We start from the raw sequence: 27,813 nt of genomic DNA, 5'->3' as shown, positions 1-27,813 counted from the left end.
GCCGGACTCATTTTTAACAGGTGGAATGTGGTGAATCACTGTGCACCTGTATTGGGGGATGTACGGTAGGACCTGCACTACAGGTTCGCCGGTAGCCCCTGCCGGCTAACTCCACCCACAAGGAGCCGTATAAATATGTGTGTCCTTTTCCTAATCAGCCATTTCGCCAGCTGCAGTAGGAGGCCACGCATCTGACTGTAATAAAGCCACAGTTGTACCAATCTGAGTCTTTCGTGCAATTGATCGTGCATCACCCTGCAGATGCTGCCAGACCTGCTGAGATTTCCCAGCATTTTCTCTTTGGTCTGAGATGCTGTTTCCCTTGACTGGGGAATTAGGAGTCAGAGACCCAGTGACTTAGATGACTGAATTTAGTGTAAACAAGGTAAAAGTCAGCCATTTAGGACTGATATGGAAAATTTCTTCACTGACATTTGAGAGTCTCTGTGTTACGATTGCAGTTGTTGGCAGTTGCAGAACCTTGGCTCGATGGATTGGAAATCTTCTGTTTTTGTTTTGAGATGTGGATGAACATAGCCTCAGGACTGGTGATTAACTTTTAACCAAAGAATAAAACATTTATTAAAATGGAAAGGATTAACTATAATACAATACTACCGTATCCCACCTATATCATTACAGATGTACACAAGTTACCAAAATAGATCTTATACTCTAATATTCTCAGTATGTACACAGTCCATGAAAACCAATAGGCCAATTGTGGTCAGATAAACCACACTCTGAAACCAAGTGGCAGACGCCACCCACTATAATCTCTGTGGATCTCATCAAATTGCCCCAGATGCCTGTCACATTGCGAACCAACTGGTTTGATTGGAAATCTGACTTCCACACAAGTGTTTCTAAACCCCACTCTCAAAGAAATATGCATTAGAATCTTCTCCCAAACAACACTTTCTCTTTGCCTTAACCAAGGATCCAGTTCCAGGATTTCAATCTCTCCTTTCAGTATTTCTCTGCCTTGGATTGCCACGTGCATTCAAGCTCTCTCACAATCTCTCAGATACCCAGCCATGCCAACAGAATGCTTCATCGGCTGTATGAAGATGTCACCAAACTTGGACGCCCGGCATCTCACTTTAAACCTGGTTCTTGCCATTGTCTCTTTAACTCCGAGCACTTCATATGCTTTTTACTTTAACTTTATCAACAGGACCTTATTCAACTTCTTGTTTTTCTTTAACTTAACTGACTTCCAGCGATGCACTTTTTGTCCCAACTCCCTGGTTTCTGGACTTCTTTTCATTCCTTTGCGAAGTGTGCTCTGCAGCCTCTTTGTCTGGTCCGCCTTCTCCTGGCTCCAGCTTAAAACTAAATTCAAAAGTTACTTCTCACCTAGGGTTGCTAAGCAACTACTTAATTTTCCTTTGAACCCTGTTTATTTTCATGTCATAAATATTTTTATTAGAATGCAGGCACATAAACAGGGGTAGATAATTCAGTCCTTCGCGCTTGCTCTGCCATTCAATGAGGTCATGGCTGATCTGTGGCCTTACTCCATATACATGCCTTTGGCCCATATCCCTTAATACAATTTGCTTAATAAACATTTATCTATCTCAGATTTAAAATCAACAACTGATCATGCATCAATTGCAATTTGTGAGAGAGAATTCCAAATCTTTACCATCCTTTAGAGATAGAGAAATACAGCACAGAACAGGCCCTTCGGCCCACGATGTTGCGCCGAACTTTTGTCCTAGGTTAATCATAGAATTTTGGACAATTTGTCATGGCCAATCCACCCAACCTGCACATCTTTGGACTGTGGGAGGAAACCGGAGTACCCGGAGGAAACCCACGCAGTCACGGGGAGGATGTGCAGACTCCACACAGACAGTGACCCAAGTCGAAATCGAACTTGGGACCCTGGAGCTGTGAAGCAATTGTGCTATCCACAATGCTACCGTGCTGCCCTTAAGAAGTTAACCTACACTCCCTTATTCTACCCTAATCCAAGTACCTATCCAATAGCCGCTTGAAGGTCCATAAATTTTCCGACTCAACTACTACCACAGGCAGTGTATTCCATGCCCCCACTACTCTCTGGGTAAAGAACCTACCTCTGACATCCCCTCTATATCTTCCACCATTTATCTTAAATTTATGTCCCCTTGTAATGGTGTGTTCCACCCGGGGAAAAAGTCTCTGACTGTCTACTCTATCTATTCCCCTGATCATCTTATAAACCTCTATCAAGTCGCCCCTCATCCTTCTCCGTTCTAATGAGAAAAGGCCTAGCACCCTCAATCTTTCCTCGTATGACCTACTCTCCATTCCAGGCAACATCCTGGTAAATCTCCTTTGCACCTTTTCCAAAGCTTCCACATCCTTCCTAAAATGAGGTGACCAGAACTGCACACAGTACTCCAAATGTGGCCTGACCAAGGTTTTGTACAGCTGCATCATCACCTCACGGCTCTTAAATTCAATCCCTCTGCTAATGAACGCTAGCACACCATAGGCCTTCTTCACAGCTCTATCCACTTGAGTGGCAACTTTCAAAGAACAATGAACATAGACCCCAAGATCTCTCTGCTCCTCCACATTGCCAAGAACCCTACCATTAACCCTGTATTCCGCATTCAGATTTGTCCTTCCAAAATGGACAACCTCACACTTGTCAGGGTTAAACTCCATCTGCCACTTCTCAGCCCAGCTCTGCATTCTATCTATGTCTCTTTGAAGCCGACAACAGCCCTCCTCACTATCCACAACTCCACCAATCTTCGTATCATCTGCAAATTTACTGACCCACCCTTCAACTCCCTCATCCAAGTCGTTAATGAAAATCACAAACAGCAGAGGACCCAGAACTGATCCCTGCGGTACGCCACTGATAACTGGGCTCCAGGCTGAATATTTGCCATCCACCACAACTCTCTGTCTTCTATCGGTTAGCCAGTTTGTTATCCAACTGGCCAAATTTCCCACTATCCCATGCCTCCTTACTTTCTGCATAAGCCTACCATGGGGAACCTTATCAAATGCCTTACTAAAATCCATGTACACTACATCCACTGCTTTACCTTCATCCACATGCTTGGTCACCTCCTCAAAGAATTCAATAAGACTTGTAAGGCAAGACCTACCCCTCACAAATCCGTGCTGACTATCCCTAATCAAGCAATGCCTTTCCAGATGCTCAGAAATCCTATCCCTCAGTACCCTTTCCATTACTTTGCCTACCACCGAAGTAAGACTAACTGGCCTGTAATTCCCAGGGTTATCCCTATTCCCTTTTTTGAACAGGGGCACGACATTCGCCACTCTCCAATCCTCTGGTACCACCCCTGTTGACAGCGAGGACGAAAAGATCATTGCCAACGGCTCTGCAATTTCATTTCTTGCTTCCCATAGAATCCTTGGATATATCCCGTCAGGCCCGGGGGACTTGTCTATCCTCAAGTTTTTCAAAACGCGCAACACATCTTCCTTCCTGACAAGTATCTCCTCAAGCTTATCAGTCTGCTTCACGCTGTCCTCTCCAACAATATGGCCCCTCTCATTTGTAAATACTGAAGAAAAATACTTGTTCAAGACCTCTCCTATCTTTTATGTGTAGACGTACTCTCTAACATCTCTCCTGACTGGTGAGGCCCACAGACAATACCCCATAGATTAAACTATGCCCCACAGTTTAAAGTGACCAAGACCCACAGACATGCAGGCTCCGTTGTTTAACATGAAGCGAACTGAGATTTTAACCATTATAACGAAACACAAAATTACACTTACTTAAAGCTCTGCCCTATTTCTAATACCCACAAATATAGATTAACTATAACTACTTCTCTGTTTCCTGACATCTGGAATTTCCTACCTTGGAGGGCGAAGAATGCTCAGTCGTTGAGGATATTAAAAAGTGAAATCAATCCATTTTTGAGTAGATCATAGAAGTTACAGTGCATAAGAAGGCCATTCGGCCATCGGGTCTGCACCGGCCCTTGGAAAGAACACCCTACTTAAGCTGACGCCTCCACTCCATCCCAGTAACCCCACCTAACCTTTTGGGCACTAAGGGCAATTTAGCATGGCCAATCCACCTAACCTGCACATCTTTGGACTGAGAGGGGAAATCGGAGGACGCCAAGAATCCCACGCAGCCGTGTGGAGAAAGTGTAAACTCTACACAGACAGTCAACCGAGGCTGGAATTGAACCCGGGACCCTGGAGCTGTGAGGCTGCAATGCTAGCCACTGTGCCACCGTGCTGCCCTAAGTACTAAGGAACCTTTTAAAATTATCAATTTAGAGTACCCAATTCTTTTTTTTTCCCAATTAAGAGGCAATTTAGCATGGCCAATCCACCTACCCTGCACATCTTTTTGGGTTGTGGGGTTAGGGTTAGGGTTAGTACCACGTAGACACAGGGAGAATGTGAGCTAGTGACCCGGGGCCGGGATCGAGCCCGGGTCCTCAGCGCCGTGAGGCAAGATCAGCCGTGACCTGATTGAATAACGGAGTCAGGTGTTGTATCTGTCCAATTCAGATGCTTTCAACCATTTTATTTACTTAAGTATTTTACCTAAGTGTCCTTTTATACAGAGGAGAGTAAAGTAAACACAGGTATAAATTCAAACACTCTTTATTCACTCTTTATTCAACACAATTACCTGTACATTACCCACAAAATATTCTCTAGAGGTACCCAAGATTAGTTTATACGACCCATAAAAATGAAAAATGGCTTGTTTGAACTTTGTGTCTGATTCTCGAGTCCCTCTGGTTTGTCGTCACAAAGGTGTGTCTCACATATTGTTCCTTCCTTCTCTGGTCAGTTGTCTTGATTGCCTCTGCATGGAATCTTCACTGCTGGTGTGCCTTTGTTCTCTGTTTTTATCCCCCTCCCTTTGTGCCCTTTTGCCATTTCCTTTGGCTTTCTGCCAATGATGCATCGGGTTGTTGGGGGGGGGGTCTCAGCACCCAATGGTCTGGTTGATGACCATTTGACAGGACACCTGAGCACTCTCCAGGTGTCACATATCTGGTGGTGTTGGCTGCACATAACTTGTTCCCATATAAGGTAACAGCAGAAATGCTGGGTGACTGAAAGTCTGGCTCGATCTCGGCTACTAATTTGATTTGGTTTGATTTATTGTCACGTGTACTGTGGTACAGTGAAAAGTATTGTTACTGACAATAGCCCTGAGCATATTAATGGTGTGCGATGATCTCCTGAGGGGTGATTGACGGGGCAGGTCCAGACATGTTCTGGCAACTTGTCTGTTGGTGTATTTGACTTTGATCAAGTCTGAATTTCAACAGCCTGCCTGAGGTTTGACTAGTATGATTTTAAAATATCCAATTCTTTAATTTGGGATATTTAATTTAATCGGCCTTTACGCTAGGCCCTGGTAGGTAACCACATGGTTACTCCTGCTCCTATTTCTTGTATTAATATATTGAAGAGCTTTTATCAGGTCACTCCATAAACTTTTTAACTCTGGTAGAGAAAAGTCCTAACTTGTCAAATCTCTCTTCATAACCATCAGCCTTTACCTCTGATCTCATTTGCTTTATATTGTTTCTGTATTGAGGTGCCCAAAGCTGTACGTGATCCACCAATTACAGTCTTAACTGCATCTTGTGGCTGTCAAGTTGAGGTTGGTGGATCCTTGGGAATCCTTTCAGGGATGTATAAAATGTGAATGTTGCTGCAAGGACGTGGTATTTAATAATAATAATTTTATTTCCCTCCTTTACTCAAATAGCACAGCTGAGAACTTGTGCACCAGGAAGATCAATGTCAGGCCTGGTAGATTTGCAGTTAGTTATGGCAGGGTTTTTCAAAGGGGGGTCTCGATCAGGAGTGAGACTGATGTGGTGATTGATCGTATAGGAGAGCTGAAGGCTTGGAATGCCGGTTACAGAGGAACGCAGATGTACCTTATGGTAATTTTCAGCAACGTCACGTTGCCAATAATTCTCAGCAAAGTCACGTTGCCAATAATCCCGATTACAGAAATGGTACAGGGGAGCATGGCAGTAATGTATTTGACGGTGCGGCTGTTGCTGGTCGGAAAGGAGAAGGTGGGGGAGTTGCTACCATAGTCAGTGGTCGCGGTAAAATTGCTCGTGTTTGGGTAAAAATCATCCGATACATCGGGATGGCCAATGCCCCATTGAGGTAATCAATCCAGCTGGGACCAAACTTGTGGTCGGGTGAAATAAATCCAGGTGATGGGACAGTGAATTGACCGCCCACCAGTTGTAGTTGCAAGTGGCAGATATTCTTCGATAGTCACCTGTGACTAGTCACTATCCAAAGCAAAGACATAAACAGATCCAACACGCAACCATGCAAACATGCACCAGTTCCATTCTTTGAAAAACCTTGTTCAGAGCACAAGTATAACGGTACCAACACTGATGCATTTAATTCAAATGTCTGTTTTGTATGACTTCAATGTGTTGTGGTTGGATATTTTTCTTATCCACTAACTTATTACACAAGATATTGGAATAACAACTGCATGCAACATTGTCGCAAATATCTGACAATGGTAAGGGACCAGAAACGAATATCTTGCATCCTGAGAGCATTTATAGTGTTTACATGTATTTTATCATTTTTAAATTGGAATGTTTGATTATATCAAGTCTCATTTTTCAGTGTTCACTGCTGCTTGCCCTTTCCTGTTGGTCAGTCAGTGCCCAGCTGGCCGTGTGTGCAAGAAATGAATTGTCATGTCAATTTACTGTTTCTAGAAAGCGACATATGCCCCTAATACTTTTGACAATGACATTGGGAGCTGGAGATTTATGATTTTCAACATTTTACTGGTGGTTGAGGAGGGCGGTCTCTTCACAGAGAGAAAAAAATGTTTATGCAGAGCCCAATTTATGGTTTTTAAAATTGTAAAATTTCTTGGGGAAAATACAATCTGTGTATTTGTTTTCTTTTAATGTTTGCACCCAGTGATTCAGGATCTAATGGATTAAAGGTAAATGAACATGGTGTGGGTCCCAAAGATTGGCCAGTCGACAAAAGTCTGTCCTGGGAAAAAAAGTTTGAAAAACACTGAGTTATTGGTATAGGGATCTCTGGGCTGATATTGGGCAAAGACAGGTCTGGAAATGGAAAAATAACCAGATTTGCAGCTGATTGATAATCCTGAGAGAGGAGACAGGATGACCCAGACAAAGTCACGATAAATGGATTTACAGGACTGGGGATAGGTAGGAAGGAACCAACGCTTCAGCTTTGTCCAGCAATCTGGAATGATGATCAAGCCGAGCTTCATGCACTGAATGCGGCAGCTGGTCCTGTGACTCGACACCTACTAAAACTGTGGTCCCAGTTACTGGAATTGACAAAATGAGGAAATATCACACTCTAAGTATTGTATCAGTGATATTCCAATGCATGCAGTCCTTTAGACAGCAGAGGGAGGGGAATTAAAATCCTGAAATACTCAGCAGCTATGAGGTAGAAGGAAATAGTGCTAGTTTCTGACAAGGAGTAGTCATGCATGAACTATTGAACAGGCGTGTTTCTGGAAGTTCTGCCAAATAGAATATAAAAGTTTATATATCACCAACCTCATAAATGTTCACTATCTGCTCATTGTGGAAAAATGTCATATAAATTCCACTCTAGGCCATTGCTCAGCTTTATATTCATAAATATAAATGAACAAGGAATTTATAACATCATAATTTAGATAGGAGAGCCATGGTTACTAATCCATTTGAAATGAATTCTTCAACCAAAATTGCTTCAGACCCAATATGTTGGATACATCCGCAAATTATGTTTGCCTTATTACCTATCTACTTGTGGTATGGTAGCACAGTGGTTAGTATTGTTGCTTCACAACGCCGGGCTCCCACGTTCGATTCCAGTCTTGAGCCTCTGTCTGTGCGGAATCTGCATGTTCTCGCTGTGTCTGTGTGGGTTTCCTCCGGGTGCTCCAGTTTCCTCCCACAATTCCCTAAAGATGTGCTGTTAGGTAATTTGGACATTCTGAATTCTCCCTCTGTGTACTCAAACAGGTGCTGGAATGTGGCGACTAGGGGCTTTTCACAGTAACTTAATTGGAGTGTTAATGTAAGCCTACTTGTGACAATAAAGATTATTATTATTAATACTTGCATTGTCATCTTTAATGATCTTTGTATCTGCACATATTTTCCTGACCTTCTGCTTCATCCATAATCTTACAATGATTTATTTTTCCTATTATTTTATTTCTTCATTTCACATTTTGACATTGCATTTTTGCTTGTTTCATCTATGTTATCTCGCTGTCTTTCTCAATACCAATTGCACTTTCCCATAACTCTCCTTGCCAGCAGCACATTTCAGTTTTGTTCTTTCAGTTCCAGGGGTTTGTTCGCAACGTACAACTTGATGCCTTTCATTGCATTTCTTTCTCCAATCTTTTGCTTCTCATTTCCACTCAGCCACTTTCCAATAGAAATCTATTGTCTGGTGCTTTTTATTCTGTTTTTAGTCTATAGAATCCTGACACTGCAGAAGGATACCATTTGGCCCATCGAGTCTGCATCGACTCTCTGAAAGAGCACTCTATCTCGGCCCACTCCACCGCCCTATCCCTTAACCCTGCACATTGATCGGGCCAATTCACCTAACCATCACATCTTTGGACTGTGGGAGGAAACCAGAGCACCCGGAGGAAACCCACGCAGACATGGAGAACAGGCTAACACCCAAAGTCATCAAAGGCAGGGATCAAACCTGGGTCTTTGGCACAGTGATGCATCAGTGCTAACCACTTTGCCACCTTGCCACCCACTGCAGTTATTGCAGCTAACAATGGTAGTGAAGAATGGAAACTGGTTTAACTACTTCCCATGGTTTGTTCTTTATCTATGGTTATACATTTAAATTGCATGATATTTTATTCCTCCGAAGAATATACTTTGCTGTATATTTTGGCCTTCATTTCTCAATTCCAGAAAGCTGTAGACACTGAGTAATTGAATAGATCACCAACTGGCATAGACATATTCTTGAACTGTAGGGGCATGAAAGGTTATGCGGAATAAGCATGACAATGGAGTTGAGACCAAGATCAAATCCGCCATGATCCTCATGGTAGAGTATGGTCGGAGGGCCATATAGAATCATAGAATTTACAGTTCAGAAGGAAGCCATTCGGCCCATCGGGTCTGTACCGGCCCTTGGAAACAGCACCCTACTTAAGATCACGCCTCCACCGTATCCCAGTAACCCTACCTAACCTTTTTGGACACTAAGGGCAATTTAGCATGGCCAATCCACCTAACCTGCACGTCTTTGGACTGTGGGAGGAAATCGGAGCACCCGAAGGAAACCCACGCAGACACGGGGAGAACGTGCAGACTCCACACAGTGTCCCAAGCCGGAAATCAAACCTGGGACCCTAGAGCTGTGGAGCAACTGTGCTAACCACTGTGCTACCGTGCTGCCCACATATGACCTATTCTTGATCTTGTGTTGGAGGGAAGAGCAGCTGAAAGATAGTTGAGCTTAAGGCATTTTCATGAGAAACACCTGCAGCGATGATCTGGGACTGAGATGGTCAGTTTCCAACAACCGCAGCCAACTACTTTTGTGCTGGGTATGACTTCAACCAGTGGAGAATTTCCTCCCCTGTTCCCATTGACTTCAATTTTACTTGGGCTTCTTGATGCCATCCCTGTTCACATGTAGCCTTTATGTCAAGGGCAGTCACAGTAACCTCGCCTCTGGAACAAAGCTGTGATGAGTCCTTGGCAGAACCAAAACTGAATATATCATTGAATTTTACTGTTCTATTCCTTCCAACTAATAGCACACAGTTCAGAAAACTCAAATCAATCAGCAAGTTGATGACACTGGTTAACATTCAAGGATGGGACATGTAATCCAAATACTTAATGTCTTAACTAACACAGTCTATCTTTCCAGAAATTTATTATTTGTAAATCTAGCATGATGCTTTTGTTTTCTCTTTTACCAGTTGGCCTTTACAGTACTGATAAAAATTATTTGTGGATATTCTCCCTTTCCAAACAAATATAGGAAAGGCTCGACAAACAAACTTCAAGCGTCTCTCATTATGAAGCCTAACTTACTCTCAGTTTAAGGATATTTATTTCTACTACATTGAATTAGAACAAGCAAACTGAATACACAATGACTTTAAAAATGCTTCTTGATTTTTGTTGACTCGTGCCCAATCATCCTATGACTGCGTCCATGTGTTGTAGTGTGTGTGTAAATGCAGTTGCAGCCTGCAAATTGCTGTTCTCAACTAACTTGTTCTGGGTGGCTGGTTGTTTGTTTAACTTGTAAGAGGAAGTTTCATGCAGGTGTTCGGAAATCTCTAATTGCCGGGGCTCATCTAGTATGTTTTTTGTAAGACATTCTAACTGCCGTCAGACATGTTTTCCCTCAGATACTTGAAATAATAATGGAAGAGTTGGGTTTTTTTAATGTCTGCCTACTTGGCTAATAATTCCACTTGTGGCATTAATATGTCTACCTTAATAAACTGTAATATTGGATCAGTGAAAATCTTCTTGAAAATATTTCAATTTGATACAATATGAATTCATTGTTTTACTTTTTCCTTAGTGTGGGGAATCTTTCAATGAAGATGATGTGATTGTACTGAATGGGAGTAAAGAGGAAATGGCAGATCTTCAAAGGAAAATGGAGGAAAGAAAACTCAAAGCCAAACTATTGAAGGTAAGAAATGAAATCATAAAAACTGGATAAAAAAGGGGCACCATTGTCCATGGAGTCTCAGCCAAGTTTGCCTACCTGTGACCATCCAACATGTCTTGTCTGTCCTCTTGACAATTTGGGGACTCCTGGAGCAGTATTAATCTTTTAAACACAGCCTTTTTTTTCCTATTACATTACATCAGTATAGGATAGGAATAGCCACAGCAGGATTTAAAGACAATCGTATGAACTTTAATGTCAACCCCAAAAAGCAAGGGGGGCCAATAGAGCAGAAAACAGCATTGCGGAATTTTGTAGGGGTCAGCATGCATCTGGATGTGTGTGGAGAGTTAAATCAGAGAGAATGGTTAGGAGGGCTTGCTCTGTTCAATGCTTTAGTTTCATCCAGACTTGATGTTAAACTGAAGTCTTTGACAAGCTGCTATTGCAGATTTTGAAGCATTTTATCAAATGGTAGGGCTGGCGTGAAAGGCTGAGTGGTCTATTCCTGTTTCCAATTTGTATGTTCATATAAGTATAGAATTAGACAAAGGGTAGAAAATTGGGTTAACAATTGGTTAGAAAGCAGAGCAATTCCTTACTGCTTGGAAGTGAGAAGCAGCCTGCCACAGGATTGTGTTATGCGCTTCTCCTGTTCACTAAATATCAACTACTTGGATATTGGATCAGAGACATTGGTATTCAAATGTGCTGGCAACACTAAAATAGGGAAAGAGGTTGGTGTGGGGATGGACGCTGGAGAGAAATTAATCTTGTTAATGTAATGGATGTGGAAAAAAAGGCTCTGCTTGTGATTGAGCAGGACACCAAAATTCCACGCTTCCAGACGTAACCATAGGTGGTACCTCGGAAAGATAGTAGAATAAAGAGCAGAGCCACATAGTATTGGTGGCAACCAAAGAGGATGACTTTGATCTTGCTATCAGTAACCTATCCTATCCAGTGTTACCTGCCTTCTTATGGCATTCTTCATCTGCTAGAAATTTCTACAAATTGACCTGCCACCATCTTATGGGAAATCAAAACAGGAAATGCTGAAATTCCTCAGTAGGTTTGGCAGTATCTGTGGAAAGAGAAACCATCTTAACATTTCAGGCTACTTCAGGTCCTACATTCGGCAGAAAAATAATTTGTGAACTGTGGAAGTACTTTCTGCCAAGTTCTGACTGGAAGTGAAGGTTTAACGGTGACACAGTGGTTACCACTGCTGACTCACAGTGTCAAAGACCCGGGTTCAATTTCAGACTGGGTGGCTGTCTGTGTAGAGTTTGCACATTTTCATCATGTCTGGTGGGTTTCCTCTGGGTGCTCTGGTTTCCTCCCAAGGTCCAAATATGTGCAGGTTAGATGGATTGGTCATGTTAAATTTCAACTTTGTGTCCAAAGATGCGCAGGTTAGGTGGGTTACGGGGACAGGGCAGGGGAGTGGAACTAGGTAGGGTGCTCTTTCAGAGGGTCGGTGCAGACTCGATGGGCCGAATGGCCTTCTGCATTTTAAGGAGTCTATGATTCTAATGCATTTTGTTGAAAAGTTTCCGAAACATATTGAAGTGATGTTCCTGAACCGTGGTGTAGGCAAAGAGTTACCTTGATTACACACAAGGCATCTGGGTGACATGGGATCAGAGCTCATTCAGTTTGGTATGTTCATTGTCATGAGGGTAGGATGATATTAACTCTATATATTAGTTCTTGGTTAACATTTTGGGCGCAATTCTCCCGATCGGAGACTAAGTGTGCGATCTACTGGCCGCATTGTGTCCGAATGGGAGCGCGACGCATCTGGTAGATGCTGGTGAGGCCTCCCACGGGCCTCCTGGCAGCCACAATGCCGCGCGGAGATATACCCAAGTCCCGCGGAGCAGCGAGAACAGAGTGCTGACCACAGTGGACGGGACCAGGCCGCGCGCGCCGAAGTAGGTTTTAAATCTACTTAAGCGTAGTTACCCCTGATCTATCGGCCTCCCCAGGAAGGCCATAGCTGGGTGCCATTTAGTACTGGCCCACTGAATTGTGGACCAGGTGGAACGGAACCTGGGGATGTATCGCAGGCCATCGGAAGCCCACGGGTGGTCTGGGATAGGTCAGGGTGGCCCCCAGACCATGGAATGCGGGCACCTTGCACTGCCACCCTGGCACTGCCAAGATGCCTTTGTGGCACCACAAAGCCAGCAGGAGAACTCCCAGGCAGCCCAGTCAGATTTGGATTTGAGTTTATTGTCACGTGTACCGAGGTACAGTGAAAAATATTGTTCTGCATACGGTCCAGGCAGATCAGTCTATACATGAAAAGCGGAGGACATACGATATGTACACAATGTAAATGCATAGATATAGACATTGGGTGAAGCATAAGGAGTGCGGTACTACTTAGTAGAGACGATGCATGGATACATCAGTTCAGTCCATAAGAGGGTCTTCAGGAGTCTGGTAAAAGTGAGGAGGAAGCTGTTTTTGAATCTGTTAGTGCATGTTCTCCGACTTTTGCATCTTTTGCTTGATTGAAGAGGTTGGAAGATAGAATAACCCGGGTGGGGGGCGGAGGTCTTTAATTATGCTGCCCGCTTTACCAAGGCAGCGGGAGGTGTAGACAGAGTCAATGGAAAGGGAGGCGGTTTTGCGTGATGGACTGGGCTGTGTTCACGATTCGCTGTAGTTTCTTACGGTCTTCAGCTGAGTTGCCATACCAGGCTGTAATGCAGCCAGATAGGATGCTTTCTATGGTGTGACTGTAAAAATTGGTAAGAGTCAATGTGGACATGCCAAATTATTTAGTTTCCTGAGGAAGCGTGAGTGCTATTGTGCTTCCTTGGTTGTAGCGTAGACATGAATGGACTAGGACAGACTGTTGGTGATGTGCACACGTAGGAATTTGAAGCTGTCAACCATCTCCACCTTGGCACCATTTATGCAGACTGGGGTGTGTACGACATTTCGCATCCTGAAGTCGATGACCAGCTCCTTCATTTTGCTGACATTGTGGGAGAGATTGTTGTCGTTACACCACTCCACTAAGTTCTCGACCTCCCTCCTGTATTCTGACTCATCGTATTTGCGATCCAACCCCTTATCGGGTGTCATCAGCAAACCTATAGATGGAGTTGGAGCCATATTTTGGCACACAAGTCGCGTGTGTGTGTGTCTAGTGAGTATTGTAGGGGGCTAAGTAGGCAGCCTTGCGGGGCCCCGGTATTGAGGACTGTCATGGAGGAGGTGTTATATTGATTGTGGTCTATAGCTCAGGCACCAGTTGCAGAGGGAGGAGCCAAGTCTTCGGTTTCAGAGTTTGCATTTGAGGTTGGCTAGAATTATGGGGCGGGATTCTCCCCTACCCGGCCGGGCGGGCTGTTCCGGCGCTGAGGAATGGCGTGAACCACTCCGCTGTCGGACCACCTGGAATGTGTGGAATCCTCCGCACCTTCAGGGGCTAGGCAGGCACCGGTGGGGTTAGCGCCGTGCCAAAGGGCCTCCGCCAGCCAGCGCGAGTTGGCGCATGTGAGGGAGCGCCAGCATGTGCTGGCGTCATCCCAACGCATCGACAGGGGGGTTCTTCTCCGCGCCGGCCATGGCAGAGGTTGACAGCAGCCGGCATGGAGGGAAAGAGTGCCCCCACAGCATGGGCCCGCCTGCAGATCGGCGGGCTCCGATCGCGGGCCAGGCCACCGTGGGGGCACCCACTGGGGCCAGATCCCCGCGCGCACCCCCTGGGGCTCTGCAGGTCGCCCGCAGAGCCAGATCCCGCCGGTACAGACCTGGTTTAATTTACGCCGGTGGGACCGGCTGAAAACGGGACTGCCAAGGGCGGGGATTGTAGGGAAATTCATAGAGCATGGGTTGAAAGGTACCTAGCAATATCTACTGTCACAGCCTCCGAAGTCAGATCGGCCTTCTTAAAAGTGAACCCTCGGAAAGCAACAGGTCCTGATGGAGTTCATCGTCGTACACTCAGATCCTGCGAGGACCAACTGGCGGGCATGTTCGTGGACATCTTCAATGTCTCTCTACTCCATTTCAACATTCCCACCTGCTTCAAGAAGACCACCATCATACTGATGCCAAGGAGGAACCAGGCAACGTGCCTCAAGGACTACCATCAAGTGGCCTTGGCATCTATCATGACCAACCTCTTGAAGCAGTTCATGAGACACACAGCTCCATACTCCCAGAATAAAGTGAAAGTGTTCTCTGCCAGTATGCCAAATTCAAAGATCTGTGAGATGAAGATGAAAGGGAACGCCCACCAATGGAGGGAATCCAGATGGTCTGGTGAATCGGTGCTGGGCTAAAAACAAGTTTCACACCGGTCGTAAAACTCATTAGAAGTCTCCCAGCTCGCCCTGCCTTTGTTCACTCTAGCTTGTTTGTATGTCTAGAAGCCCAAAAACTTTGAACTACATTGCTTACATTCAATTTCACAGACTATTGCCTTTTACAAACTTTCATTTTGGCAGATCCTGGCACTTTCAAAGGGAGGGTTGAAATTGTTTATTTATATAGCTCTGCAGGGATCCATTAACATTAGCTGTTTATCTAACCCCAGTTTTATTTAAGAAGGTGTTTCTCCATTCCCAAGAACACCCAGCTGCTGAGAACAAAGAGACAGCCTCTTTAACCACAAAATAGGCTGTTTAAAGAGTTTAGGTTTTCCTTTTATTATCGCAGAACTGTATTTGAGATATCGACAGACTGTTTAAAGGGTTTAAATGCTCCATATGGGAAGAACAAATGAAAGGCCCCTGACCTGAACCCTCCCGCTCAGCACAAACCTCTCTGACCACCCTCCCCCCCCCGCCTCCTATGAAAGTCCTCCCTCGACACCCTGATGGTATTTGTCGGGAGCGTACTCACTCCCTTGCCACCCCTCGGACTACAAAATGCCAGGTCCCTGTTTCTCAAGACTTGCACCAATTTGCGCCAACGGGACTCTAGGCTGGGCAGAGACGAGAGCATTCCAGGTGTCAGGTGAATCGGGCATCTTGCTTGAAAGTTGCATTCTAAACAGCTCTGATGAGGTATTTGCATGTTCCCGCTGGGTCTGTGTAGGAACTTCAGTGGGGATGTTGTGAAACACGTCCAGACTAGTGGTGCAGACCGGGAGACTTGTGATGGATTTCACAACCAGTGTGAACCCTGTTTTTGGTTCAGTGCCTGATTTACCAGGCCATTGGGATTCCCTCTGCAGGTTTGCGGCCCCAGGGAATCCGGGCCTTTGATTCTGGGTAAACGCATTTCCTGAACATAATGGTTGACCGTTTAGTGCTCTGAATTATGTTTGTGTTACATATAGAATTGGGTTTAGAAAACGCCAAAATATATCGTGGAGTTCACCTGACCTACAACTGTTTATTGAATTTGGTAAAGATGAGCACAAGAACCTGCCTTTCGGGTGTTATCAACAGAGTTCTTAGGCGCTTTTAATCAAAAAACAAGCTTTATTCTCCAAATTTTGTAAACATCTGTATAAACACACACAGTAAGAATTTTATCAACTACAAACATAAAGACCCCACACAGCAACACAGTAAATCGATCCTTTGGTGATTTAAAACTAATAACTGCTCTCAGTAGTGGCTTTAACCTGATGTGCTTCTGTTAAAAGTTCTTTTTTCAAGTCTTATGGATGTTAAAAGGACAGCTTAAGGATTACTTAGTGTTGTATTCTTTGTGGGTTGTATTTGAATTGATGGTTGCTAAGATGTTCACTGTATATTTTAAAAAGGTTAACTTGAGTTCATAGAATAAACATTGTTTTGCTTTATAAAATACTTTTCCATTTCTGCTGTATCACACCTGTAGAGTGGGCCGTGTGCTCCCCATACCACAATCTATTAAAAGTTGTGGGTCAGGTGAACTCCATGATACACTTTGGGGTTCTCTAAACCCTGGCCCATAAAAAATTGGGGGCTCGAGGAGGATTAAAGTCTATCTATTGGATTGGCTTAGTGAACTTAAAGACAGTGAAGGGTGAGCATTTTGTGGTCGCTTTTCAGTTTTCTAGTTTAATGGTATTCTAGTTTAAGTAGAGAGTGTGTTGTGGACAATGGCTCTTTCAGAGGCTCTGAAGTTTTTTGGAGTGGAGACAGTCACACGCAGTACCTTCCAAACAGAGGCTAAAAACAGACTTTTAGATTTGGCAAAAACATTGCAGTTAACAATACCTGACAAAGTGTGAAAAACTGTGGTAATTATGGCGGTAGCTAAGTATTTAACGTTGCCTGAAATACAGTTTGATTCTTTGTAAATGGCAAAAATTCAGTTACAAATTAAACAAATGGAACATGAGAAAGAATTAAAGCAGCTTGAACACAAAAGAGAGGAAAAAGAAAGAAGGAGAGAGAAGAAAGGAGAAAAGAAAGAATAGCCCTAGCAGAACAAGAAGAAAGAGAAAGGGAGATACAGATCAGGGAAAAAGATAAAGAGAGAGAGTTTGAACTTCAGAAAAATGCCATGAAACGATAGTCAGTTAAAATTGGCAGATGTAAAGGACGACATACAGTTGGATGATAGTGATGAGGATAGTGAGAAAGCGTCAACGTCGAAGGCGTGGTGGGGATCTATTTAAATATGTCTAAGCATTGCCAAGGTTTGATGAGAAGGAGCTCGAAGCCTTTTTCATTTCATTTGAGAAGGTAGCTAAACAAATGAAATGGCCACAAAACATTTAGGTATTACTGATTCAAGCAAAGCTGGTAGGTAGGGCTCGTGAAGTGTTTGCATCACTACCGCAGGAGGTATCTGGGACATATAAGGAGGTGAAAAAATCCACCTTGGGTGCATATGACCTAGTGCCTGAAGCCGACACAGGTTTAGAAATTTAAGGAAAGAATTTGGTCAAACATAGATGGAGTTTGAAAGGCTCAAACAGAGTAATTTTGATCGGTGGATAAGGGCTTTGAAAATAGACCAAATGTATGAAGCTCTCAGAGAAATTATACTTATATCATAGAGTTTGCAGTGCAGAAGGCGGCCATTCGGCCCATCGAGCCTGCACCGGCTCTTGAAAAGAGCACCTTACCCAAGGTCAAAACCCTATCCCCATAACCCAGTAAAGGGCAATTTTGGACACTAAGGGCAATTTATCATGGCCAATCCACCTAACCTGCACATCTTTGGACTGTGGGAGGAAACCGGAGCACCCAGAGGAAACCCACGCACACACGGGGAGAACGTGCAGACTCCGCACAGACAGTGACCCAGCCGGGAATCGAACCTGGGACCCTGGAGCTGTGAAGCAATTGTGCTAACCACTATTTCAACCGAGGAGTTTAAAAATGTTATTCCTGATGTAGTGAGAACTCATGGGAGCGAACAGAGGGCTAAAACTGCGAGATTAGCAGCAGAAATGGCAGATGATTATGAATTAGTTCATAAATCAAAGTTTGGTTTCCGACATCAGTTTCAGCCTGTGAGGGATAGAAACTGGGGACATGAGAAATACTCAAGTGGTAAAGGTAAAGGTGATCTGATGGTGGATAATAAGGAGAGTGCCCCTCAGACTAAAATATAAATCCAGGAGGGTGGAAGAGACATGAAAAGTTTCAAATGTTTTCACTGTAATAAACTAGGCCATGTAAAGTCACAGTGTTGGTGGTTGAAGAAATGCACTGGGAAGGCTGATGTGGTAAAACAGGATAAGACAGTGGGGTTTGTTAAAGTGGTAAAGGAAAGCCCAAGTGAAGCGAAGGCGGGGCAAAAGATTGTACAGCCTGATCAAGAGGTGATTGTTCAGAAGTTGTGAGATCTCTTTAAAGAATTTACTTGTGTGGGTAAATTTTACTTGTGTGTATCAGGAGGAGCAGGTAAAGAAATCACAATTTTAATAGATATGGGAGCCTGTCAATCTTTCATGGTAAGAGATGAGGAGTTATGTAGTTTGGGAAGAATGTTGCCAGAAAAGGTGGTAATATGTGGAATTCGGGGTGAGAGGAGTAGTGTTCCATTATGTAAGGTTGGAAAGTCCAGTGAAGAGTAGTGAAGTGGTAGTAGGAGTAATAGAGAAACTATCTTGATGCCTATTGTGGTTGATAAGCCAGTGGAAAATCAGACAACTGAAGGGTTGAAGGACGAGTATCCTGGTATTTTTCCGGATTGTATAGTAACAAGGTCGCAAAGTCACGCGTTAAGCCAGGAGGCGAAATCAAAGAGTGAAGATGAAGTTGAGGTGCAATTATCAGAAATTATTTTTGATCAGATAGTTGAACAAGAACAGGTGGAGGATGAGGCGGATATTTTTTGTTCAGGAAAATTGGCAGAGTTACAACAGAACGATATAGAAATAAAACGGATGTATCAGAAAGCATATACAGAAGAGGAATTGAATGCATACCAGTGTTATTACCCTAAAAGTGATGTCTTGATGAGAAAATGGAGGCCTTTACATATACAGGCGGATGGAAAGTGGGCCAACGTTCATCAACTGCTGATAGGGTATAGAAAGGAGGTGTTTCGAGTTGCACATGAGGTACCAGTGGGAGGTCATTTGGAAATAAGGAAAACTCGAGCTAAAATCCAGAAACATTTTTATTTGCCTGGACTAAATAAAGATGTAGTTAAATTTTGTCAATCATGTCACACATGTCAAGTGATCGGGAAACCTCAAACAGTGACAAAGCCACCACCCTTAATACTCATTCTAGCATTTGAGGAACCTTTTACAAGGGTCCTAATTGATTGTGTAGGACCACTTCCTCAAACAAAAAGTGGGAATCAATATCTTTTGACGATAATGGATGTGTGTACTAGGTTTCCAGAGGTCATTCCAGTATGTAATATTACAGCTAAAAAGATTGTGGAGGAGTTACTTAAATTCTTTACTCGATATGGACTACTCACAGAAATACAATCTGATCAAGGATCAAATTTTGCCTCAGGTTATTCAAATAAGTTATGGATAGCTTAGGAATGAAACAATTTAAGTCAATTGCGTTCCATCCAGAATCGAGGGAGTGTTAGAAAGGTGACATCAGGCATTAAAGACAATGTTGAGGGCTTATTGTCACGATTATCCAGAGGATTGGGATAAAGAAATTCCATTTGTACTGTTTGCAATTAGGGATGCACTTAATGAGTCAACCAAATTCAGTCCCTTTGAACTAATTTTTGGTCATGAGGTAAGAGGACCACTCAAAAATTGGTGAGTGAGAAATCAGAACATACATTATTGGATTACGTGTCGTATTTTAGGGAACGATTAAATAGAGCAGCTGAATTGGCTAGACAACATTTGAAAGTTGCACAAAATGTGATGAAACGGGTCGCGGACAAGAAATCCAAAGTTTGTAGTTTTGCCAGTGGAGATAAAGTTTTAGTATTATTACCAGTGGTAGATGAACTTTTATAAGCAAGGTTTTATGGAGCTTATCAGATTGAAAGGAAGTTAAGTGAGGTGAATTATGTGGTAAAACCACCAGATAGAAGGAAGACTCACCGAGTGTGTCATGTGAATATGCTTAAAAGGTACTTTGAAAGGGAAGGAGAGAAAAAGGAGGCGGTTTTAATGATTCTAACTCAAAGTGACAAACCAAATCCAGATGACTGTGAATTTGACATACCTCAAATTAAATTGGAAAACGAGGATGTTCTTAAAAATCGGGTTATATTGTTGAGTAACCTTCCAGAGGAAAAACAAACTGACCCGAAAGAGTTATTGATATCACATGGGCAAGTTTATAGAGATAATTTGGGAAGTACTAAAATGGCTGTACATGATGTAGATGTGGTAAATGCTGTTCCAATCAAACGACATCCATACAGGCTTAACCCTTTAAAATTGGCACAGGTTAACAGAGAGATTGAGAGTATGCTGAAAAATGGCATAATTGAAGTGGGTTGCAGCCAATGGAGCTCACCCATAGTGATGGTACCTAAACCAGACGGTACCCAACGGTTGTGTGTGGACTATCGAAAGGTGAATGCAGTTACAAGAACGGATTCATACCGGCATAATTGAACTGGGTTGCAGCCAATGGAGCTCACCCATAGTGATGGTACCTAAAGCAGACGATACTGTCGCCATCTCAGATGGCCACCTGCAAAGGACCGTGGGAATTATGGCCAACCCAGGACTCAGACAGACTCCGAGCTTGTGTGTGTATTTTCAACCCAGATAGCTAGACGGGATCGAAACCCCTGCTCATTTGCATTCTAATGGCCCATTTCCCCAGAACAGAACTGTACTCGGGTAACCGATATAGATAGAGACTAATCGGCGCCACTCCCTTTACTCAAGGAGCCCAAACAGCCAAAGTCAATGACCGCTAAGGACACGCCCAAGCATCAAGGCACCCGCCCCTTTATTGGCCAAAATTGAAGGCAGTGATCGAAGCTTGTCGAATTATTGCAATCAAGTTAAGGACTGCCCCAAAGAGCGTGAAATCCCAGAGGGATAAGAAGAGACACAGCCATGTGCTCGGTCTGTCTTGGATCCGGCCTATGCCAACCCAAGTGCAGCATAACGACCAGACAGACAAGTTCAAGACCAACGATCGCTACCAGACGGATGAGCCCAGCTGAAACGAATCCACTTCTTCCACCCAGCCACGCAACATCCGGACAAAGGCCTTGTCCATCTGCATAGCGCCGGTTGCCCTGAAGTTAAGTATAGGTTATTGCCGTTGTTAGGTGTAGTTTAACTTGTAGTGTTTTGTGTTGCATGTCAAAGTAATCCTTGTGTGTAAATAAGCCACCTTTGAACTTGAACTGGTTGTGTGGTCCTTTAATCGATATCCGGTAAACCCTTGTGGTGGTATAATTTGACGACTCTAAAGAGCATAATTATTAATTGGCAACATTATTGGCGACTCCGGTGCCGATTGTCAACAGTACCCAACGGTTGTGTGTGGACTATAGAAAGGTTAATGCAGTTACAAGAACAGACTCATCCTATCCCACGTTTGGAGGATTGCATTGAGAAAATGGGACAATCATTATTTATTTCCAAACTGGATTTACTTAAAAGCTTACTGGCAAGTACCTTTATCCAAAAGGGTGAAGGAGATTTCAGCTTTTGTGACTCCAGATGGTATATACCAATTCAAAATTATGCCATTTGGCATGAAAAACGCCCCAACCACATTTCAACGGTTAACTAACAAAGTTGCTTCAGGATTACCCAATTGTGCGGTATACATCGACGATGTGGTAATATTCAGCCAGACATGGAAAGAACATTTGAAGCATCTGACTGAGTTATTCGATCAACTTCAGGAGGCGGGTTTTGTGATAAACCTAGCCTAAAGTGAATTTGGAAAAGCTCAAGTCACTTTCCTTGGCCATACAATCGGACAGGATCCATTGGTCACACGGGATGTGAAACCAACAGTTCTTGACGAGTTTCCAATACCCTCAAGACGAAGGGAAATAAAGTGATTTCTTGGCATGAGTGGATTTGATCGAACATTTGTGAAAAGTTTTTGTAGCGTGGTTGCTCCACTGATAGACTTGCTGAAGAAACGTCAAAAATTGCAGTGGACAGCGGACTTTCAACAGGGATTTGACTGCCTGAAAGCTATGATAACCAATGCTCCTGTGTTGGAGAATTACAAGGGACTCTGTGATCAGATTGAACTAAAGTATCTGACTTTAAGAGAAGTGCCGAGGCGTAGAGAACTGGATGGATCATGCAGAAGACCTTCTTATTCAAAGAGACTGTCAATTGAGAAGGAATTTCAGTTGGAGGAAGAAGAACGAAAAAAAAGTGGACTATATTATTATACCTGTTTGCGTGTTGTTTGAAACGAAAAAGTATATTTACTGTGTGCATTTCTTAAAGAATAGTGAAAAGGTGAAAAATTAAACCATCTTGAAGCTGATGGTTTATTTTTATTTCTTTGGGGAGGGAAGTGTCATGTGAGAGTACCTTTAAGAAATGGGTGTTTAAGAAATGTACCTTGAAGAAATGGGTGTTTATCCGTGATTTCAGTGTCTGGGTGGAGCTGGGTTGTCTGCCAGCTTTTCACTTTCATTTTAGGCTGTTTGCTGCAGGGTGTGTTTTAGTTTTGTTTTCAGAGCTGGATAGCTGCAGTCACAGCCAGAGGGGGTATTAGTCTCTCTCTCTGTATTCTAAAAACTGTAAATCGATCCTTTGGTGATTTAAAACTAATAACTGCTCTCAGTAGAGGCTTTAGCCTGATGTGCTTCTGTTAAAAGTTCTTTTTTTAAGCGTTATGGATGTTAAAAGGACAGCTTAAGGATTACTTAGTGTTGGATTCTTTGAGGGGTTTTATTTGAATTGATGGTTGCTAAGATGTTCACTGTATATTTTAAAAAGGTTAACTTGAGTTCATAGAATAAACGTTACTTTTCATTAAAAAATATTTTTCCATTTCTGCTGTATCACACCTGTAAAGTGGCCTGTGTGCTCCCCATACCACAATCTATTAAAAGTTGTGGGTCAGGTGAACGCCATGATACACTTGGCGGTTCTCTAAACACTGGCCCATAACACAACGTGCCTCAAGGACAACCGTCCAGTGGCTTTGGCATCAATCATTATGATCTGCTTCGAGAGGTCTGTCATAAGACACTTAGACTCCATTGTCCCGGAATTCCTTTATCTACTGCAATTCACACACCGCCACGACCAGTCCACAGCAGATGCTGTCTCCCTGGCCCTAAACTCATCCCTGGAGCATCTCGACAACAAGGACTCCTGCATCAGAATCCTATTCTGGGACTGTACTCGTTGGAATTCAGAAGTATGAGGGGGGATCTTATAGAAACATTTAAATTATGACGGTAATTGATAGGATAGATGCGGGCAGGTTGTTTCCACTGGCGGGTGAAAACAGAACATGGGGACATAGCCTCAAAATAAGGGGAAGTAGATTTAGGACTGAGTTTAGGAGGAACTTCTTCACCCAAAGGGTTGTGAATCTATGGAATTCCTTGCCCAGTGAAGCAGTTTAGGCTCCTTCATTAAATGTTTTTACGGTAAAGATAGATACTAAATGTGATAATGATGCCGGCAGCAGAAGGAGAGGCGGAGATTGTGGTGGCATGGGATGCGGAGAAGGCCTTTGACAGGGTTGAGGGGGGGTACTTGTGGGAGGTGTTGGAGAGGTTCGGGTTTGGGGTGGGGTTTATCAAATGGGTGAGGTCACTGTACGCGGCCCCGATGGCGAGTGTAGCGACAAATGGGAGGAAGTCCGAGTACTTCAGGCTCCACCGTGGGACGAGGCAGGGGTGCCCCCTGTCCCCCTAGCTTTTTGCGTTGGCAATTGAGCCTCTTGCCATGGCTCTCAGGGAGTCGAGGAGGTGGAGGGGTTTGGTGCGAGGTGGGGAAGAGCACCGAGTGTCGCTGTATGCGGACGACTTGCTGCTGTACATAGTAGACCCGGTGGGGAAATGCCGGAGATGATGGAGATTCTTGCTGAGTTTGGGAGTTTCTCGGGCTATAAATTGAACCTGGGCAAGAGTGAGCTGTTTGTTGTACACCCGGGAGATCAGGAGGAGGGGATTGGTAGGCTCCCGCTAAAGAGGGCAGTGAGGAGTTTTAGGTACCTGGGGATTCAGGTGGCTAGGAGCTGGGGGACTCTGCACAAGCTCAATTTTACTAGGTTGGTGGAGCAGATGGAGGAGGAATTTAAACGGTGGAACATGCTGCTGTTGTCGTTGGCGGGTAGAGTACAGTCCGTTAAAATAACGGTGCTCCCGAGGTTCTTGTTTTTGTTTCAGTGCCTCCCCATTTTCATTCCGAGGGCCTTTTTTAGGAGGGTGAACAGCAGCATTCTGGGATTTGTTTGGGCGCACGGGACTCCGAGGGTGAGGAGGGTCTTTTTGGAGCGGGGCAGAGATAGAGGGGGGCTGGCACTGCCCAACCTCTCTGGGTACTACTGGGCGGCTAACGTCTCGATGGTACGTAAGTGGGTAATGGATAGGGAGGGGGCAGCATGGAAACGGATGGAGATGGCGTCCTGTGAAGGCACGAGCCTGAAGGCACTGGTAATGGCGCCGCTGCCGCTCCCGCCAACGAGGTACACTACGGGCCCGGTGGTGGCGGCTACCCTCAAAATTTGGGGGCAGTGGAGGCGACACAGGGGAAGTGGGGTGCTCGGTGGAGGCCCCGCTGCGGGGGAACCACCGGTTTGTCCCAGGGAACATGGATGGTGAGTTCCTGGGGTGACACAGGGCGTGCATTAGGAATTTGGGGGACCTGTTCATTGACAGGAGGTTTGCGAGCCTTGGTGAATTGGAGAAGTTTGAGCTCCCCCCGGGGAATATGTTCAGGTACCTTCAGGTCAAGGCGTTTGCTAAGCGGCAGGTGGAGGGATTCCCTTCGCTGCCCCCGCGGGGGGTAAGGGATAGGGTACTTTCGGGGGTGTGGGTCGGGGATGAGAAGGTGTCTGACATCTACCAGGTGATACAGGAGGTGGAGGAGGCGTCGGTAGAGGAGCTGAAGGCTAAGTGGGAGGTGGAGCTGGGGGAGCAGATTGAGGAGGGGACATGGGCGGACGCCCTAGAGAGGGTGAACTCCTCCTCTTCATGTGCGAGGCTTGGCCTCATCCAGTTTAAGGTGCTGCACCGGGTCCACATGTCCGGGTCTAGGATGAGTAGGTTCTTTGGGGGCGAAGACAGGTGTGTCAGGTGTTCGGGGAGTCCAGCGAACAATGCCCATATGTTCTGGGCATGCCTGGCACTGGAGGAGTTCTGGAATGGGGTGGCGAGGACGGTGTCGAGGGTGGTAGGATCCAGGGTCAAGCCAGGCTGGGGACTCGCGATATTTGGGGTTGGGGTGGAGCTGGGAGTGCAGGAGGCGAAAGAGGCCGATGTTTTGGCCTTTGCGTCCCTAGTAGCCCGACGGAGGATCTTGCTGCAGTGGAAGGATGCGAGACCTCAGAGTGTGGAGACCTGGATTAATGACATGGCGGGATTCATTAAGCTGGAGAGGGTCAAGTTCGCCCTGAGGGGATATGTACAAGGGTTCTTCAGGAGGTGGCAGCCTTTCCTCGACTTTCTTCCTCAACGATGAGGAACTAGGTCAGTAGCAGCAGCAACCCGGGGGAAGGGGGGGAGGGGGTTTAGGGGGATAGTGTTTAAGTTCATTTGCTTATTGTTAATTCATTTTGTTGTCTATTGGGCTTGGGGGGGGGGGGGGGGGGGTTGTTATATGCGTTGTTACGGATGCCGGGGGGTGTTTATTATTGTTATTACTATTATTGTTCTGTTGATATTTATTTTTCAAAAATTCCAATAAAAATTATTTACAAAAAAAAAAGGTCAAGATAGATAGTTTTTTGAAAAATAAAGGGATTAAGGGTTATGGTGTTCGGGCTGGAAAGTGGAGCTGAGTCCACAAAAGATCAGCCATGATCTCATTGAATGGCGGAGCAGGCTCGAGGGGCTAGATGGCCTACTCCTGCTCCTAGTTCTTATGTTAATTGACTGCAGCTCCACCTTCAACACCATAACCCCAGACAAGCTAATATCCAAACTCCAAAACCTAGGACTTGGCTCCTCCACCTGCAACTGAATCCTTTACTTCCTGACCCATATATTACAATAAGTATGGATAAACAATAACACCTCCTCCATGATTGTCCTCGAAACCGGGGCCCCTATTATACTCCTTATCCACACACAACTGTGTGGCAAAATTCGGCTCAACTCCATCTACAAGTTTGCTGATGACAAAATCATAGTGGGTCGGATCTCAAATAACAATGAGTCAGAATACAGAAGGGAGATAGAGAACCCTATGGTACAATACATGGTACAATAGAACATAGAACAGTACAGCACAGGCCCTTCGGCCCTCGATGTTGTGCCGAGCAATGATCACCCTACTCAAACCCAATCATCCACCTTATACCCGTAACCCAACAACCCCCCCCCCCCCCCCCCCCCTAACCTTACTTTTTTTTTAGGACACTACGGGCAATTTGGCATGGCCGATACACCTAACCCCCACATCTTTGGACTGTGGGAGGAAACCGGAGCACCCAGAGGAAACCCACGCACACACAGGGAGGACGTGCAGACTCCGCACAGACAGTGACCCAGCTGGGAATCGAACCTGGGACCCTGGAGCTGTGAAGCATTTATGCTAACCACCATGCTACCGTGCTGCCCCGTGCAATGAAGACAATCTTTCTCAATGTCAGCAAAACTAAGGAACTAATCCTCAACTTCAGGGAGCAAATTGCCGCACACACCTCTGCAGCAATGGTGCCGAGATGGAGATGGTCAACAGCTTCAAATTCCTAGGTGTACACCACCAACAATCTGTCCTGGTCCACTCATGTTGACGCTACAAACAAGAAAGCAGAACATCACCTATACTTCCTTGGAAAACTAAGGAAATTTGGCATGCCCGCATTGACTCTTATCAACCTTTACAGATGCACCATAGATAGCATCCTATATGGCTGCTTCACTGCCTCTTATGGCAACTGCTTGATCCCTAAGACTGCAGGAAACTACAAAGAGTCATGAACACAGCCCAGTCCATTACACAAAACCGCCTCCCATTCCATTGACACTGTCTGCATCTCCCGCTGCCTCAGGAAAGCGGGCAGCATAATCAAAGACCCCCTCCCACCCGGGTTATTCTCTCTTCCAAGCTCTTCCATCGGGCAGGAGATGCAAAAGTCTGAGAATACGTACTAACAAGATTCAAAAACAGCTTCTTCCCTGCTGTTACCAGACACCTGAATGAACCTCTTACAGACTGAACTGATATCTCTACGCAACTTCTACGCTGTTGTCGCATGACACTCCGTATGTTTCACCCAATGTCTACATATTTACATTGTGTATTTATCGCATGTCCTATGTTTTTCATGTATGGAACAATCAGTCTGGACTGTGCGCAGAATAATATTTTTCACTATACCTCCGTACACATGACAATAATTCTAAAGTGGCGATAAATACCTTGTCGTTCAAGTGTGTCCACGCAGCAACTGAAATCATTGTCTTCTGTGATCCTCTGTTGACTGAAGAATTTGATACAATATCAGCATCCACAGATCTGGCAGTTAATGTTATTTCAGTACTTTGAGAAACGTCGGCAGCTACGCCATCTCTGTCCTTTCTTTGGGCATGTTGGATGTTGCAAGATTTGAATCATACGGAACCAGATTTAAGTGCTTGTCTCCGCATGAGTTGGTC

At 44.6% G+C, this 27,813-nt stretch overlaps 1 protein-coding gene and 1 long non-coding RNA gene across 3 annotated transcripts in view; one reads left to right on the top strand and one right to left on the bottom strand.

Annotated features, from left to right (window-relative positions):
* The window catches only part of rtf2 (replication termination factor 2), a 264,358-nt gene that overhangs the window by 197,696 nt on the left and 38,849 nt on the right, over positions 1 to 27,813 (top strand). For both annotated transcript variants that reach the window (XM_038802923.1, XM_038802922.1), the window contains exon 6: positions 10,591 to 10,704. In XM_038802923.1, coding sequence (XP_038658851.1) covers positions 10,591 to 10,704 — 114 coding nt within the window. The remainder of the gene's footprint in view (positions 1 to 10,590; positions 10,705 to 27,813) is intronic.
* LOC119969370 lies at positions 553 to 27,813 on the bottom strand. The gene is made up of 2 exons (XR_005461340.1): positions 27,577 to 27,813; positions 553 to 1,335 (listed from the first exon to the last, which is right to left on the bottom strand). It is a non-coding gene; the product is annotated as an uncharacterized LOC119969370 (long non-coding RNA).

This window comes from Scyliorhinus canicula, chromosome 7, assembly GCF_902713615.1.
Source record: "Scyliorhinus canicula chromosome 7, sScyCan1.1, whole genome shotgun sequence".
In the NCBI taxonomy this organism is placed as follows: Eukaryota; Metazoa; Chordata; class Chondrichthyes; order Carcharhiniformes; family Scyliorhinidae; genus Scyliorhinus; species Scyliorhinus canicula.
The sequence above is the reverse complement of the archived record's forward strand: the minus strand, read 5'-3'. Positions and strand labels throughout refer to the sequence as shown.